Below are 18,526 nucleotides of genomic sequence, written 5' to 3'. Positions count from 1 at the left end.
TCTGTATCCCAGTTATCATTCTGGCAATGGTACGAATATCTAGCTTAAATTATCTTTTTAAAATTCACTTTTATGTTTTTTTCCTTGAAGGTAGAATTTTAAAAGGTAGCTGTCTTAGTCAAAAGCAGGTAATTGACCCCCTTATCCTATCATGATTAATTTGTTTCAATAAATGTTCATACAGTGCCAATGCCTTATGTGTTAGAAGATATTTTAAGCACATTACACCAAGTATCCTGTTAAGTTCATGGTAAAAGAAATTAGACTAAAATTTGAATGTTAACAAATGGCTAGACAGGGCTCATTCAGAAAAAGGCACCAAGAGCATCAAATTTAAGTGTAAATAATGTATGTCTATTACAGTTTAGATGGCTCTGTGTGTTTTTCAGTACACTTCTATTTTAAATCCTCCATTCAATACAGGGCATGCTCTGCTTTCCTGGTCTTCTAATTATTAACTAGGTAACAGCTGTAGTCAAATGAATGGAAAAAAACACAACACATCTTTCTTCCAGCTATTGGTGACCTTTGAGAACATGAAAATAACATGTCACAGTGAGTTGGTATAGTGGCTGTTGATCAAACAGGGTATTTTCCCTAACCCATGTTGCAGACTCTTCTACTTAATTATTTTATTAAGCCACTTTTAGGCTAGTTTGAGATTTTTGAAGGAAATATTTTAAAGCTTAAATTTAGTTATTGGTAATGTTAAAAGTTCATTTATTTGGCTTCTGCTGAGAGGCTCTCCCAAATATGTAGATGTATATATGCTAATAATACAAATAATCATGTTCATACAAATTGCAGTATTTGGTATCAGGGTGTTTATATAACAAATTATGTGCAGGATACTTTACTAGACCTTGTGGGGAATAAAAGATTAGTAAGACAATGGGTCTTATTCCAAAAGAGCTTCCTGTCTAGTAAGGACACTAAAAAAGTATAGAAATAATTATAATAGGAAGTAAAAATTGACCGACATCATAAACTATAAGGGTAAATTATTAAGGGGATTAAGAATCTGGGTAATCTCACTGATAGCTGAAAATATCAGAGATTATTTCATTGAAGAGATAGCTTTTGACCTCAGTTTTGAAGATAGGAAAGGATTAGGCTTACAGAAGTGGACAAGGTGGGAAAGGATGTTAGAAAACAGGAAAGAGGAAGATTAATGTCTCAGAGATGTGCTTACACAGGATGTAAGGTGGAAGAGAAGTGGGGGCAGAGATAAATCTGGCAAGTCCTGCTAGGGTCAGGTCACAGAGGGCCTCAAGGGCCAGATAAATGATTTGGCTTTTATTCATGATGCAATTTTTAAGCAGAAGAAAGATCAGCACTGTGTCCTAGCAGTAGTAGAATGGATGGATATAAGCAGGGGGCAATTAGAGGCAGAATGAAAACTAGTGAGGGCCAAAATTAGGATAATAATTAGAACAGAGAGAAAATTGACAGTGGGCAATAGTGAAAATGGTGATATGCCCCATGATAGCAGGGTTTCTGTGCATAATTGCCTAGCAAGTTTGTGATTTTTCGCACTACTACATATTCACAAATCTAAAGGTAGTTTGTATTTCTAAATTGTATTTAAGGAATCGCTCAGTCCGAGGGCTCCTTCTCAGGCCCATATTCTCTCCCTGTGTTCCTGTTCTGCCTTTGTTGCAGTCCGTGGGGACTGAATCTGCTCTCCTACATGCTTCAATAGCTGCTGCCACGCGCTGCATTGCATGGCGTTTGATCCCCCTGAGCCTTGCTGCTGAGCGTCAAGCAGGGTCCCCATACCCATGTTCTTTCTGTGCAGCTAAAAATAAATCCAAGGGCCCTTTACCTTTTGAGAGTTTAAAAACTATTAATCTTTGTAGAGAGGCCTGTGGGGGTAGCCAATATAATAGATATGGGAAAGTTGAATGATTATATAAATAGCAGACTTTTCCACAAACAAGGTTCAGATGTAGGCACACCTCTTTTATTTTTCCACTTAATTACTCTGAGACTCATATGCCTCAGTAGCAACCCATTTTCCTTTTGAGGCAACCCATTCTCCAACAATTAATTACTCATTTTCCAATAACTCTAAGAGTCAGTCCTCTGATGCTAAGTATCAAGGGAACGGGATTCTGAACAGTTCACTGCCATTACTGGCTCTCACTCCTGTATGGCATTGCAAGGTTGGACAATCTGACAGGTGACGTAATGATGTAATGATGCTTTCACTGTTCCAGATCCTTAAAGAGGCCAGAGCAGTTCTTTGAGGGAGGATGAACCCACTCCTCAGTGCCAAGTTCTTTCAAGGAGGCTCTACATTAGGGCTCTAGAGTTCTAGATCTTAATAGTCAGCTCCTTCGGTTTATACATGCAGCTGTATCTCAGTGTGCAAGCCAGTTCCAAGTGTTCTAATTGAGGACTTTCTGTAGAATCTTTCACCTAACAAACCCCGAGTCTCCCTCCCTCCCCAATAACAAAGTTCTTGCTAAACTTTTGTCTCAGGACAGTGGGGCCTGTTCACTCTGTACTGACACAACTAAAGAGGCCTAAACAAGTGATTCTTCACCCGGTTGGAAAAATCTGCTTCAAGATTATTTTCTCTCCCTGCCCAAATGGCAAAGCCGTTGCAAAGTTCTCTTGCTAAAGAAGAAAGAAACCACAATTTAATCTCTAGTTAAGCATCTCTCAGGACATTTTACTACACTTTAAAGAGTGTAAAAATCTTATAAACACATCATGCTTTTCTGTCCTAAAATTTGACTTCTTTCTCAGATGAAATTATCACACAAGTTGGCAAATAATATTAACATTATTATTACCACCATCAACCCCAGAATGAACAACATTAACATTTATTGAATGTTTGCTCTGTGCCAGGCTAAGTGCTTTATATATTCTAACTTCTAAGGATAAAACAGCAACTGACTAAAGTGGAACTAGTCTCATTTCACAGATGAAGAAACTGAGACTTGAGTAATTTGCTCCAAAACAGATAACTAGTAAGTGACAGAAACAAGTCAAACCAATACCTGACTATACTGCCTTTATTTTATCAATTGAGTTTATTAATTGAGTGTTTTATTGTTTATTAATAGAGTGGCTGAATCTCTGCCTATTTTCTAAATATACCTGGTAACCATTCTAAGTTTAGCTACTATACAGACAGATTCTTAGCATGAAGAGTTATCATTTGAGTGATCAAGATAACATCATCAGTAATAAGTCATGTATATAGTGTCATGTATCCCCTAATATAATGCAGTGAATGAGAAAGGCATATTACCTCTGAGATAGTCTTTGCTAAAATTCATAATTTCAGTCTAATTACGATGAAACGTCAGACAAGCCCAAATTGAGGAACATTTTACAAAATAACTAACCAGTACTCTTCAAAAGCTTCTAGGTTATGAAAGACAAGGGAAGACCAAGAAACTGTCAGAATGGAGGAAGCTAAGGAGACATGCCCTGTAAACAAACATAAGATAATATCTTAGATTGGTTCCTGGAACAGAAAAAGGACGTTAATGTAAAAATTAGGGAACTCTGATAAAGTCATAGTGTAGTTAATAGTATTATAGCACTGTTAATTTTCAGTTTTGATGAATATACCATGGTTATATAAGAAGTTAACCTTAGGGGAAGTTGGGTGAATAGTATACAAGAACTCTCTGTGCTATCTTTACACTTTTCTTTACATCTAACATTATTTAGAAATAAAAAGTTGATAGAATTATTATTTAGAGCAGTCAGTCAAGGGAATATGGAAAGTATTACTGTCTTATGATGAAGATGTAGCTGACCCTAGTGATAATTCTTATCCTCAGGTCCAGACAAGGAATCACAGTAAGGAAATTAGCTGACTTTGCTGGCATGGAGGTCTGCCACTTTAGATGTATGGCATTGTGGTTAGAATATACAATCTAATTCATAGCCTGTTTTAGTGTTTTAAGTATTTTTTTTCCTATAAAATTTTAAAAGAAAAGCTTCTAAATCTTATGTTAGTAGACTTAGGCTGAAATAGAAGGACACTTGTTCCCACAGAGAAGGCTTTGTCTTCCCCTGTGTCCCCTGAAAGAAAATTAAATCAGCATGACTTGTTCCATCTCAAATGGGGTTTTTTAATAGCAAGAAGTATGTTTCCTAGAGGGTAGAGAGAATATGGGACTATTCATCTTTTTTCTCCTTGGATTTGATTTCCACTCAAAATACCTAAATTTGTCGATTCCAAAGAGAGATCTTGACTTGAAGTTTCTCTAGATTTCCTACAAAAAATATACAAATGCTTTAGCCATGATTATTTTGACATTCAGAGTATATAGGGCTAGTTTAAAAAATTATCAATTCCACGATTATGGTTCTTTATATATTAAATGAATTCTGTGGTATGGTATATTCCATGTGTTTCAACAGTGAGGGTATTTCAGGCTTGCTCCTGTTTTTATAAATTCAGTAGGTTTCTAAGTAATGTTAATAACTGATATCTGAACTAGTATTCTCGTCTCCTGTACATTTTCTCATTTGATTCTAACAACAACCCTGTAGGTAAGGTAAGGATGAGGTAGGTAAGGATGATTTTTACCAAATTACTAATGAGAAGTAATAATTCAAAGGTTGGAGCCCAAGCTTGGACATTTATTAAATACCAGAGCAAGAGCAGTGGACTCAAGCTCTTCTGACAACTTATCTCATGTTCTTTCTGTTACCTTCAACTCCCATGGCACTCAGTGCTGGGTTAGTATATACTCCTAAGCTTGAGGTCAGAAGTTCTTAGTCTATGAAGGGGGAAATGCATGAAATATAATGGTTGATATGTATTTTTCTATGGAGAAGGTCTATAAGATTAAAAAGATTCTCAAGGAGATCTGGGATGTCATCAAATTTAAATTTTCTTCTAAATGCTGTACAGGAAGGTCATAGACATTCTTCTCACACTGCCAAAAGCATAATAAAAAACATGGCTTATATTGTCAATGACAGAATCTCTTCCTTCACTTCTGCCAATTCCTAACACATACATTGTGACCATTTCCTTAATTAAGTTTTACTTTTGCTGATCCTGAATTGATTATTTAAAGAGTTCTAAGGTTGAATACAATGTCCAGTAAAAGATCTTATAGATATTTGAAAGAAGAGTTTTTACAGGAAAATATATTAGTTTTTTTTTTACTAAACTGTTCACCTAAGGAAGCTGCATAATGCAGGAGAGACAGCAAAAGGAACAGAAGGAAATTAACATTCAATGAACACTGTTTAACCTCTGTTCTTGATGCTTTACACATATAACCTCTCTGACTTCTCAGAACAACTTAGCTGTCTTGCTCTTAGAGGTTGAGTTACTTAACAGTATGACATAATTAATAAATGGCAGAGCTTAGATTTGAGCCCAGGTCTGTCTGATTCCAAGGCTCTCCCCACTGTACCCTAAAATAGAAGGGCAAGATTAGATATGTCGGTGTGAGTCTCAGTGTCAGTATAGGTCTAGGTATGGGTGAGCATGATTGATCAACCTTAGGAGTGGCCCATGGAGACATAAATCTAGAAGTCAGATCTTCTACAATGAAATTAAATACTGTATAGAAGAAGTCAACATGAAGTACTGAGAGCATCCATAGAGAATCATTTGAAAGTCAGGAATTAGGACATTATAAATATCAAAGTTGAGTCCACTTGCCTTGTTGGGGCTTAAATGGCAGACATTTGACATGTGGGAGATCTGAAAGCAAGTGTTGTGAACCTAGTCATCGGGGTAGGAAGCGGTGAGGCACAGCCACTGGGACAAGGAGCCAGACATCAGGAAACTAGGGATAGTAGTTCTAATTCAGCCATTGAGAATATAGGGGACTAAAGTCAAAGGAACTAGTAGCAGATGAGACTTAATGACAGTTCACTGAAGTTGACTGCCTTAAGTACCCTCTTCTTAGATAAGAATTGATACCAAATTAAGGGTTAAGCACTAAGTGCAGAGATGGAAATCAAGCAGCTTTACCGGTCAGGGCTCGGGATTAAAAAGTAGAGTGAAGCAAGTATAGTGACATTTTTCCAGTTAATCTAGTACAGTGGTTCTTCAAGGATGGTCCCCAGATCAGTATCAGCATTACCTGGGGATTGGTTAGAAATGTAAATTCTTGGGCCCAACCCCTGACCTACTGAATCAGAAATTCTGAGATAGGGCCTAACAATCAGAACCACTGATCAATCATTTGACCCCCAAAATCTAATATATGCAGAAGAAAACCAGAAGTAATAACGAGTAGGCTTATTTGAGGCATTCCAGTCTCTGCTCTTTATTTATATAAGGATTATATAAGCTAAAGAGGCTTTTTTAGTAGGGTCATAATAGAAAATTGGGGTTAAGCAAAACAGACTTATCTTTGTGGGCTAGTAAATTATTTTTTTCCCTTTCTGCTCTTCTTCATCCTTTAAAAAACAAATCCAAGGGATCAATGTCTTACAATGTTGACTGGCCCATCATGGACCAGTCAGTCATTAAATGTCTCATTTTGCTCACCTAGATAAATATCCTGTTTCTAAGATTCTAAGAGATTTATTTAAATGTAATATAAAATATTAAATAGGCTAAATTAAAGACAAATATTGTGCTCAGAAGGCATCATGAATTAATGAAGGAAGCATACATAGATTTTGAGCCAAATTACACAATCATTACATGAGAAAGTTTAAGTGTCTATCATGTGCCAGGTACTGTGGTAGGCCCTGGGAATATAGCAGTGGAAACAAACAAACAAACAAACAAATAAAACCCTCTGATTTCATAGAGCTGACATTCTAGATGGGGAGAGATAATAAAAAATAAAATATATATTATATTAAATAGTAAGAGATATTACAGTTTTAGATGGCATGGCTGGTAGAGGCCTTGTTGAGAATATGACATTTGAATAAATAACAAAAAGAAGTAAGCGGGTATGCCATGTAGAATCCCCTGGGTGAAGGGTATTGCCAACAGAAAGGACAGCGAATACAGGGTCTCTGATGCAGGAACATGCACAGCACATCTGAACAACAGTAAGGCAAGTGTGGCTGAAGTGGTGTAAGTGGGGAGAAGGGATTAGGGGAGTACTGGGTAAAAAGCAAAAAAATATGTAGATACTGAGAATACTGTTCTTTCAACATATCTATATTTTTCAAAAATTTTATATGAAAAACTTAGGGGAAGTAAAGCTGTAGTAATTAAGAGAGTTTCGTTTGGTTCAGGGATAGACAAATAGATAAACAGAACAAAAACAAAGACCCAGAAACAATCCATGTATAGAAAGATATTTGACATATAGTTGAGGAGGTACTAAAGCTTAGGGATAAACTTCAACAATACTAGTAACATAGTAGCAGTACTTATACAATTTTTACTATGTGTCAGACACTGTTCTGCATGCTTAACAAATACTAACTAAATTAATCTTCACAACACACTTGTGAGAGTGAGAGATTATTTTCTTCATTTTACAAGTGAGGAAACTGAAGCAGGAAGTTGAGGTAATTTACTTACGGTCAAATGACCAGTAAGTGGTAAAGCCAGGATTTAAATCCAGGTAGTCTAGCTCCAGTGTTCACACCTTAACTACTTGGTTAAACTGTAAAACTTATACGAAGAGTGGAAAGACAAGCCTCCAACTGAGAGAAGATAATTGTAGCACATTATACTGACAAGGGATTGATTATTCCAGGAATAAAGGATATCTACAAATCAATGTCAAAAATACTCAGGGGAAAACAGTGTAACTTTGTATGGTGACAGGTAGTAACTAAGCTTATTGTGGTGATGGTTTTGCAATGTAAATAAGTATCAAATCATGTTGTATACCTGAAACTAATATAATATGACAATTATCCTTTTGTAAAAAAGAATTGTTGGCAGGCTCTTCATAGACCTGGGTTCTAATTCTGATTGCCCTCTGGGTGTGTGACCTTGAAAATTGAGTCATTTCATGTCATGGAAGCCGTATTGTTTGGGGATGCTGAGTATCCCCAATTTGACCAGATAGAGTGCTACTAAAATTTGGAAGGTACTTAAATATGTAGTTTTAACTAGTGTTCACAATCATATGAGATAGGGATTATTATTATTTTTTCAGATGTGAAAACTTAATTTGTTCAACAATCAAACAGCTAGAAAGTGGCAAAATTGAGACTTAATGAATGTCACAGAATTATCATAAGAACGAAAGTAACTAATGAATATATAAATATTGTGCTATGTACTTTATTTATATTCCCCCCAGTAAACTCAGTAGATGTTAATATTGCCCCTGACTACTTCATTCCCTACAGGGTTTAGAACTCAAAAGCTTCAGACTTGGGTAAAAAGGACTTGGTCCTTAGCCCTGTCAGTATCAACATTTTGAATTAAACAGGTTTTTGTTTGCTTATTTGGAAACTAAGCTACCACTTATGCAGTCATTTCTGTGAGAAAATGAGTTCTAAATTCAAGGCACTACAAGTTAAGTTAATTTTTGGAACACAGCATATACATAGATCAAGTGTTAATAATTACCCGTTCAGGTTAGTATCCAAAATATATGAAGAATGTATAAAACTCAGTACCCAAAAAACAAATAATCCAATTAAAAAATGGACAGAAGACAGGAATAGACATTTTTCCAAAGAAGACATACAGATGGCCAGCAGGCACATGAAAAGATGCTCAACATCACCCATCATCAGGGAAATACAAATGAAAACTACAATAAGATATCACCTCACATTTGTCAGAATGGCTAAAATCAACAACACAAGAAACAAGAGGTGTTGGCAAGGATGTAGAGAAAGGGGAACCCCCTTGCACTGTTGGTGGGAATGCAAATTGGTGCAGCCACTCTAGAAAATTGTATGGGGTTCCCTCAAATAGTTAAAAATAGAACTACCCCACAACCCAGTAATTGCTTAGGTATTTACCCAAAGAATACAAAAATAACTAATTCAAAGGGATGCATCTACCCCGGTGTTTATTTTTTGGTTTGTTTAAAGATGGACATGCTAGAGTCTCAGCAAGGTTTGACTTTATTTTATTTTATTTTTTAAAGATTTTATCTATTTGACAGAGTGAGAGAGCACAAGCAGGGGGAACAACAGAGGGAGAGGGAGAAGCAGGCTCCCCCACTAAGCAGAGAGCCCTACATGGGGCTCGATCCTAGGACCCTGGGATCATGACCTGAGTCAAAGGCGGACGCTCAACCACCTGAGCCACCCAGATGCTGCTTTATATGCTGTTTATAGAAGCATTACCTACAATAGCCAAATTATGAAAAGAGCCCAGGGGTCCATTGATGAGTGGGTAAAGGAGATGTGGTGTGTATGTATGTGGTATGTGTATATAAACACACATAAACACATACACACACATAAAAATGCAGCAGAATATTTCTTAGCCATCAAAAAGAATGAAATCTTGCCATTTGCAACAACATGGATGGAGCTAGAGAGTATTATGCTAAGTGAAATATCAGAGAAAGAAATACCATATGATTTCATTCATATGTTAATCTTAAGAAACAAAACAAATGAGCAAAGGGAAAGGAGAGAAAGAGAGGCAAACCAAGAAACAGACTCTTAACTATAGAGAACTGATGGTTACCAGAGGGGAGGTGGGGGGATGGGTGAAATTTTTGATGGGTATTAGGGAGTACACTTGTGATGAGCACTGAGTGTTGTATGGAAGTGTAGAATCACTAAATTCTACAGCTGAAACTAATATTACACTGTATGTTAAGTAGCTGGAATTTAAATTTAAAAAAATTTTTCTAAATTAACCTTTCATTAAGCAAATCTTTAACAATGGTTACAGAAGAATACAATGTTAATGTGTTTAAGGGCCATCTTCAGGAAGATGGTATCGGGACATGCTTTTTCTTTTTTCTCTTCAAAATGACTTTCAAAATGCAGAAATTTCTATCAAATAATGGAGTAATTGTGAAGGTTTGAGTATTCTTTTTTTTTTTTTAAAGATTTTATTTATTTATTTCACAGACAGAGATCACAAGTAGGCAGAGAGGCAGGCGCAGAGAGAGATGGGGAAGCAGGCTCCCTGCTGAGCAGAGAGCCCGATGTGGGGCCCGATCCCGGGACCCTGGGATCATGACCTGAGCCGAAGGCAGAGGCTTAACCCACTGAGCCACCCAGGCACCCTCTTTTTTTTTTTTTTTTTTTTTTTTTTAAGATTTTTATTTATTTGAGAGAGAGAGAGAGAGAGAGCAGGAGAGCACAGGCAGGGGGAGCGGCAGAGGGAGTGAGGAGCCCAATGCGGGGCTCTATCCCAGGACCCTGAGATCATGACCTGAGCCGAAGGCAGTCACTTAACCAACTGAGCCACCCGGGCGCCCCAGGGTTTAAGTATTCTTATGGCCATATTTATTCCATTCAAAAAGTTAAGGAAACAAGAAATAATTTTCCTAGTTGAATTAAGTTAAGCCTTCCCAAGTTATGGCTCTGGAAATATACTTTTTATTTTTTTGCCATTAACTTTTATTTCTGACTTTTCAAATAAGCTTTTAAATTTGATTTTAGTATGATTGGCTATCAGAAAATATTTTTGCACTTAGGCAATACCCTTTTGAGTGTTAAGAATTTCTGTCTGAATATGGATTTCCTCTAAGAATATTTTAGACTATTTGCCCGCAAAAATACAAGGAATGTTTAGTATAATAGCCCAATGTTTTCAACAATAAAGCTATCCTTTTTTTTTCTCCAGCAAAGGAGCTTTGCTCATTGCATCATGGTCTTTTCCATGATTGTAGAAAGACAGAGGAATGCTAAATGCAGATGGTCTTTTGCCAAAATGTCCAATTACTGAGTTTCTTTCATAACCAAAGGAGAAACTATTTTTACTACCTTTACAAAATCGTGACACAAGCATGAAGTTAAGAATTGCTAATAAGTTCACCTTCATTGTTTTCCCATATAAAGACTTTTTTCTAGTTAGATCAACTTTTCTCAGCTTCTTTTTAATATTATGTTATTTTTAATATATCAAGAGAGCTTATAATCAACAAATTTCTGTTAATTTCATACTGTGTTTTAACTAGTGGTTCAATCTCTTTCTACACTAAATTGTTTATATTATTTTATTTTTTTCAAGATTTTTATTTATTTATTTGAGAGAGAGAGTGAGTGAGAGAGCACAGACAGGGGGAATGGCAGAGGGAGAGGGAGAAGCAAGCTCTCTGCCGACGACCTCTGCCGACGACACAGGACTCAGTCCCAGGACCCTGAGATCGTGACCTGAACTGAAAGCAGATGCTTAACTGACTGAGCCATGCAGACATCTCTATACTAAATTGTTGTTAGTTATTAAAGATAGAAGAAAAAAATTGATACCTTTTATTATCCATTTTTTCTGTTTCTTGTTCTTTCCATATCAGAGTGCCAACATGTAAACTATGTGAGGAAGAAGGAGAAGCAAGGCTTCTGAATAACCATAAATAAATTTCTCCTAATTAGAACTGTATCTTTTTAGTTATTCTATGACTTCTTAAGTTCGGATCGATAACATGATATCTAAAGATATGCCATGCACATGTCATTTACAGCTTATAACTCTTAGGAAGAAAATAGGCAATGTTTTTGATAACACAAAACTTGCTGAGAGATTTGACAACTTAGAAAAAAATTAAATCAATTAACTAGTTTGTACAAAAACACATCAAGTCTCACTGATTTAAGTCCTGCCTTATGTAGGCTTTTTCAGATACTTTCCCTTCTCAATTTTATTATTTTTGAAAAAATTTTTGAAAGATTTTATTCATTCATTTGAGAGAGAGTGTGCACACACGTGAGTGGAGGGTGGGGGCAGAAGGGGAGGGTGAGGGACAAGATCTCCCCCACTAAGCATGGAGTCCAATGCAGGGCTCAATCCCAGGACTCCAAGAGGACTCTGAGGTCAGGACCCCAGCTGAAGTCAGATGCTTAACCAACTGAGCTTCCCAGGTGCCCCTCCCTTCTCGGTTTTAGAATTTTCTTTCCCCAAACCATTTCTACTGTGCTTTTTTCATAATGTGCTCTTTTTTCCTAGCCACCTTTTTGCTCCAAGCTAACAATTACCCCCATAAATTCTTGCAGTTTCTCTAGGTTTATTAACAGAATTTTAAAAGTAACAGCCTTGTCTGCCTTTACCTGTTAGAGTCCAACCCATTTTCTCTATAATTCTCAGAAAAAATTCAAGATCTAGGATTACTGTCATCACTTTCATAATTTTTTTATTCTTGAGTATTGATTACATACCAGACTCACAGAAACCCTACAAAGTTTGGTATAATTATCTTCATTTTACAGATGAGAATACTGAGTCTAATATTGAATAAGCACATGGTCCCACCTAGTTACTAACAGAGCTGGAATATGAACTAAGCTCTCTGTCTTCTTAGGCTATGAATTTTCCATAGACCCTGATACCTTCCTTCCTGTGTTCTACCCTTCCACCCTCGTCAATGCTGTTATAAAATAATGGAAATTTTGGAGATTCTCCATCTATTCGTCTTAAACAGACCAGAACCTTTAAAGACATTTTGTTTAGTACTTGTATGACATAAATACATACCATATCTTGAAATGTGATACATCATTGAATTCCCTTTTGAAAAATTAATGACTTCATGTCAAAAAATATTTTATTCATGTTTTAAGAGATAGGTTTTTTAAAGTTTTATTTATTTAACTAATCTCTACACCCAGTGTGGGGTTTGAACTCATGACCTAGAGATCAAGCGTCGCATGCTCTTCTGACTAAGCCAGCCAAATACCCCTTAAGAGATCACTTTTAAGTGATCAAACCTTGTAATAATGGTTCATACTTATGAGTGCAATAAATTCAATAACTAAGCACCTGACACTGTAAGAAAATCTGAGAATCCTATTTGGGATAATTTAAGAAATGTATAGTATATACTTAGTTATACTCAGTATGGCTCAGTTGCACAATGCTTGTGCTTCCTTTATAAATAACTCTTTGTTCTTTCTGATATAATTCTCCATACTATAGTTGTACTTTGCTAGTAACTAACTCATGTCTATAAAAAGTGACACCAGATGAGCAAATTCTTAGTTTATCTGAGTTGATCTCAGTAGTAGAGATTTCTAACTTCTGTTCAAAATCTGGTTTTGTGCCCTTATTTTCCAGATATGAAGCTATGAGTCTTTGGTTCTTTCACTTCAAATCTATGGATAAGCATAAGTGGTCTGTTAACAGTACTTTTTTTTTTCCTGTCTTTGATTTCATTGCATTTATATCATTGACCTTTGCTTCAAAAAGCATTCAACAGTCTTTAACAGAGGGAGACCATGAAAGGGGGTGTTGTAAAGGCTTTATTCTGTAAAAGTCACACAGGCAGAGCTTTATATTTGCTGAGTGATTTAATTCTTATACACGCAGAAGCTGGCGATGGGCCATGAGTAACATGGAGAACAGTACTAGCGTAGTCTCACAGCAACTTTCCCACTCTCTGCTATATTTAAAAAAAGAGAGAGAGAGAGAGAGAGAGAGAGAGAAAGCACCTCCTTTCCTGTGTTTTAAAATCGACACAGGGGAAGTGAAATATGGTATCTAGACTAGTCAATCGCTTTATCAGGATTCATAAAGCCACTCATGGGGTTTTTATTTTTACATCAACAACTAAGGAACATATTCTCCAGGGAGAAAGATGCTTGCTTAAATCAGTCTTTTGAGTATGCAGAGCAGAATTATGAAGGGAAAGTCCACTTACAGGAATAGCAACTACTTTAAGAGCACGGGCTATGATTATGAGATGTTATGAAGTGATTAGCTATTCCAAGATAATATCATTTTCTTGTAAGTTGGTGAGTTCGGCAAACACTGCCATTAAAAGTAACTGTTGATTCTTCTGTTTACCGAATAATCTATCTATAGAGAAATGAGGAGCAAGCATATTTTGATTAACATTTTAAAAGCCTTAGAAATTGGCTAATAAAATGTTGTTAGCAATTCTTTGGGAGGCAATTATATCCTTTATAATTTTCTGACAGTTTAGTGAGACTTAGGCTGACGAGTTCCTTCTTGTTGAGTAATAACATTCCTGAACTTCATATTTGATGAATACAGATTTGCTCTGCTAGCTCTTTAAGTACCTTGGGGTATTCTTGTGTAAGACTGTGTAAGCGTATATGTGTTCAGATTTTTTCCATTTGTTTTATTTTTTTGTGAAGTTACTTAAGAGACGTACTTAGTAATGCACATTTCTGTTGCATGTTTAAAATCAAGCCTCATCTTCTTCACTGTGATCAGTACAAATTTTAACTAAGCTTTAAGCATCAAAATATTTGGGCTTGCATCTCTGGGAACCTTGGACTTTTGCTAGGCTGCAGTTTCTCTTCAAGCACTGAGAACTCTTAGCTTTTGTTAAGGAAGACCTGATACTTACTGGCAGTGAGGAAGAGACCACTTTTCTTAGTTGGAGTTTATTCTGGGCAAGGCAGAAACAGCTCACTGGGGTGGGCACCTAAATAAATGGTGAGTTGTGGTACTTGGAATCTACAGAGTGAATCTTGATACCCAAGTTGGTATCAAGTTGTTTGGCATGCAAATTTCTTATGCAAATTTAGATTCAGACTTAGGGAGCAGTAGGTACCATGGTATAATAGGAAAAGTCTGGCTTTGTATAAATCAGCCTGACTTACTAGGTGTGGACAATAACTTTAACTTCTCTGATGTCCTTCAACAGTAAAACGAGGATTAGGACTTCACCTAGAAGGGTTATTTTGAGGATTAGAGAGTATATCTATATTTATTGACATCGTTCTCAGTAAGTGATGGCTTATTATTTTTATCATCATATTCAGCAGCAGCAACAGCAGCACTCGTGCTCTCAGATGCCTCTGTTTTACATTTTCTGTAAGACTACTTGTTAGTCAAGCAATTGCATAACCTAATATACTAGACAGCTTTAAGATAGGAATACAGAGGTCTATGGGTAGCTGCTCAGGACACAAGTCTTTGAAACATATAAAGCATATATCATTTACATAAGCCTGGCTTCCTTTCCCTTCTGGACTGGTTTTGTTTGAGTAAAGCCCTAAAAATATATTCCATGTCGAACTGTTTTTCTACTTTTCTACTCCTTTTTGACATAGCCTGGGATAGTGCAGAGAACTGTAAGTGGAAGAGAGAAGTAAACTTTGACTCTAGCTGCTCGAAATAGTTTTTAGGGATGGAGGATGAAAGCCTCATTATTTAGCCCAGGGGATGCTGATGAAAAAGAAAGACATTATCTAAAAAAAAAAAAAAAAAAAAAAAAAAAAAGAAAGAAAGAAAAGAAAAAGAAAAGAAAAGAAAAGAAAATCTTTAGGTTTATATACTACAAGTAGAATACACAGGATTGAAAGTTGCTTTACTTGCATTCTTCAGAGTTCAACTGAAAATTCCAGTAACTCTCAAATTTGGAACTTCTGGTTTTATTATAGAAATAAGAATATGGGAATTAGAAGGGGATTTAACTGATATGTGTAAGCGCTATGTAAGTATGAATAATTTGAGCTTGGTTTCTTGAACTGAAATTATCAGTCCCATGGGGGCTCATTATAAGGAGCTGAATCTCTAAAAAACATTATATTGAAAAGCAGTTTTACCTTAGAAGTTTCCCATCCAATATGACTGGTGCCAAGATATGTTCAGGTGAAGTCTAAAAATTTCAGGTTCAGAATAAGCATATAAAGAAGAGTCACATTGTTAAATAAGTTTCTTTCTTTCTTCTTTCTTCCTATTTTTCAAGATTTTATTTTTAAGTAATCTCTATACCCAACATGGGCTCGAACCTACAACCCCCAAACCAAAAGTCATATGCTCTATTGACCAAGCCAGTGCTGACTACCCCTATTTTTCTTACTTCAGATTTTAGACTTCTCTTTTGGTTGACAGTCTAGACTTTTATATGGATTTAAGCCAGAAAGCAAGAGAGGTCCCCCTTATAATCATATTTACTGAACTATGAATTCTAGTTTAATTACCAGAAATACAATTTTAATATAACCTGGACCTAAAGTAGAAAATTATATCATTTTCAGCATCTAAATGGATATGAACTGACATATTTATTAAGATCTTGGCCTTCATATTCTTCAGCCAGAAGCTAGTTGGGTGAAGACGAGGTGGAGTTTCTTCTCTTCTCTATATTGGGCAGGGTGGATGCTGATGGAACTGTGGAATAATCTAGGGGTGAGATGTAGTAATGGTACCAGTTCTATGCCCCACTGCTTAGCAAACAAAGATTTCTAAGCACTGGGGATTTATGTTCTCCATGGCTCCTTTATCAATTATTTTAAACTACCTTAGTGCAGAGGATTAAATTGTCACAAATGATTAGTGTTAGTATGTCAATTGAATGTATATACTCATGAAGTTGATCAACTTCCAATTCAAACAAAATCTTAATAATCCTAGTAGTTAGAATCTAGTTGAAACTATTTCTACATTATCTATGTATCATCTATGATAGATAGATAGATCATCTATGATGGAATGTTAGGCAACAGAACTTTCAAACTCATTTATTTTGTTCATTGTCTTTGCTTTTATTTGCAGTTCTGGGAAATGCCAGTGCAAAGTGGGTGTCACCGGCTCTACATGTGATCGATGCCAAGATGGATATTATGACTTTAGTAAGAGTGGCTGCTTGCCCTGCCGATGTAATAATCGGTCTGCCAGTTGTGATGCCCTCACAGGTACACACTTTCTTTAACTTTGTTATGTAATTAGTCTCTTGTTCTTTTCGTAAATTTCAAAAATCATATTGGTTGGAGAACAATGGAAGCAAAGAAGACGATATGAACTAAAATTCCGGAAAGGGTAGAACTCTTCCTAAGTAAGTGGATGACCATCAGCCATTTTATTTCCGGGGGACATTTGCTGATTCTGGTCGTAGGCTAAAGAGCAGATTTAGCCCAAGCAAAGAAATTCTTGAGGAAAGAGATACAAGAAGAGTTTTTGGCAGTTGTTTGGGACTTGTATGATGGATTAGAACCTAGAGGAGCCCTAAACACAGAGCCAGTTTTCCCATAGGACATTAGCTGATTGTGCAAGAGATGAGAGGCTGGCCCAAAAGGTATAAAGAAGTCTCTCAGTCTTGCATTCTTAGGAGACAAAATCCCTTTAGAAAGAGAGAAGCCCTGTTACCATATACCACCATCTCTCTTTCAAGACATTACCAGGTTCTGAAGTGTGTGGAGTGGGACCTGGTCTGAAACCACGAAAAGGCAGTACTGAGTCTGTTGTAGTCTCTCAGAGCTGAGGAGACTCAGGATGCTAGGCTCTTGGTCAAAAGCATTAGAAGGCCATGACCAAGAAATAATGCCAAACCATAGGTGAACTGGCTCATACTAAAATTGCAACCCATCTTCAACCCATCTCAATTTCAAATTGGATTGAGGTTATTCTCTCATTATATCTGCCTAAGAGAGAAAAGAGCAGTCATCTATGGCTCTTTTATACACTGTATCTGGCATAAAAAAAAATACTAGACAATGCTGAGGAGGGAAAATATGACCAATAGTAAAGAGAAAAAAGAAACAATGGAAACAGACCCACAGATGATCCAGATGTTAGAGTTAGCAAACAATACCTTTAAAATAACTAAAATTAATGTTTTAAGAAAATAGAGGAAAACCCGGAAAATAGGTAAAAGAGGCAAATTTCTAGAGAATTGGAATCTATAAAAAATCAAAAGGTCAGTCTATAACTGAAAAATACAGAATCTGAAATGAATAACTCATTGCATGGGTTTAACAAAAGATTATTCACAGTGAAGATAAGGTGAGCAAACTTGAATTCAGCTCAGTTAAAAATATCCAGCTGAAGCACAGAGGGAAAAAATGCAATGGAAAGAACAGAGCAGGAAGGAACATGTGGGACACAGCCAAAAAGACTAACATAAATGTAATTGGAGATTCAGAAAGAAAGGAGAGAAAGATCGGGGCAAAAGCAAAATTTGAAGAGATAATGACCAAGAATTTTCCAAACTGGTGAAAGACATCAGCCCATCGATTCTGAAAGCTCAGCAAACCCCAGGCAGTAAAAAAACAAAACAAAACACAAAGAAAACCATATTGAGGCAAACTATAAAGACAAGGAATTCTTCCAATGGTCAGGTTTCCTAAATATAAGGAATAGAAGTTCTTCTTTGGAAATCTTTTTTTCCCAACAGAAAAATCGGGACAAACTAGTCTGACAAGTACAAGTATTTTTATGAGAGCAGGGTAGCAGAGTACTTGAAATTGAAAGTACCCTGGAAAGCATTTGAAATTCTTCATTTTTCTCCTCTAGTCCATGGTAAAACAAAATGATTTAGGAGAAATTGTGTTTTTTTTTTCTGTTATGTGATCTGGTCCCTGGCTACTTACTGGTTCTCTCTTGTGCTATTCTTTTTCTCAACTGCCTGTGATCCAGTCATACTGGCTTCTATCCCTTAAACAAGCTAAGTTTCCTTGTCCTAAGGTTTACATACATGATCTTTCCTCTGCCTAGAACAGTCTTTCTAATATACTTCTACCCCACCATTAGCCCCTTTGCCTTATCATTTTTTCCTTA

General features: G+C 36.3%; 1 protein-coding gene across 1 annotated transcript in view; it reads left to right on the top strand.

The window, feature by feature from the left end:
• Positions 1 to 18,526, top strand: part of MEGF9 (multiple EGF like domains 9) — an 81,350-nt gene that overhangs the window by 50,175 nt on the left and 12,649 nt on the right. The window contains exon 3 of the mRNA XM_080820338.1: positions 16,526 to 16,665. Coding sequence (XP_080676464.1) covers positions 16,526 to 16,665 — 140 coding nt within the window. The remainder of the gene's footprint in view (positions 1 to 16,525; positions 16,666 to 18,526) is intronic.

This window comes from Martes martes (assembly GCF_963455335.1).
Source record: "Martes martes genome assembly, chromosome: 12".
Lineage (NCBI taxonomy): Eukaryota > Metazoa > Chordata > Mammalia > Carnivora > Mustelidae > Martes > Martes martes.
The sequence above is the reverse complement of the archived record's forward strand: the minus strand, read 5'-3'. Positions and strand labels throughout refer to the sequence as shown.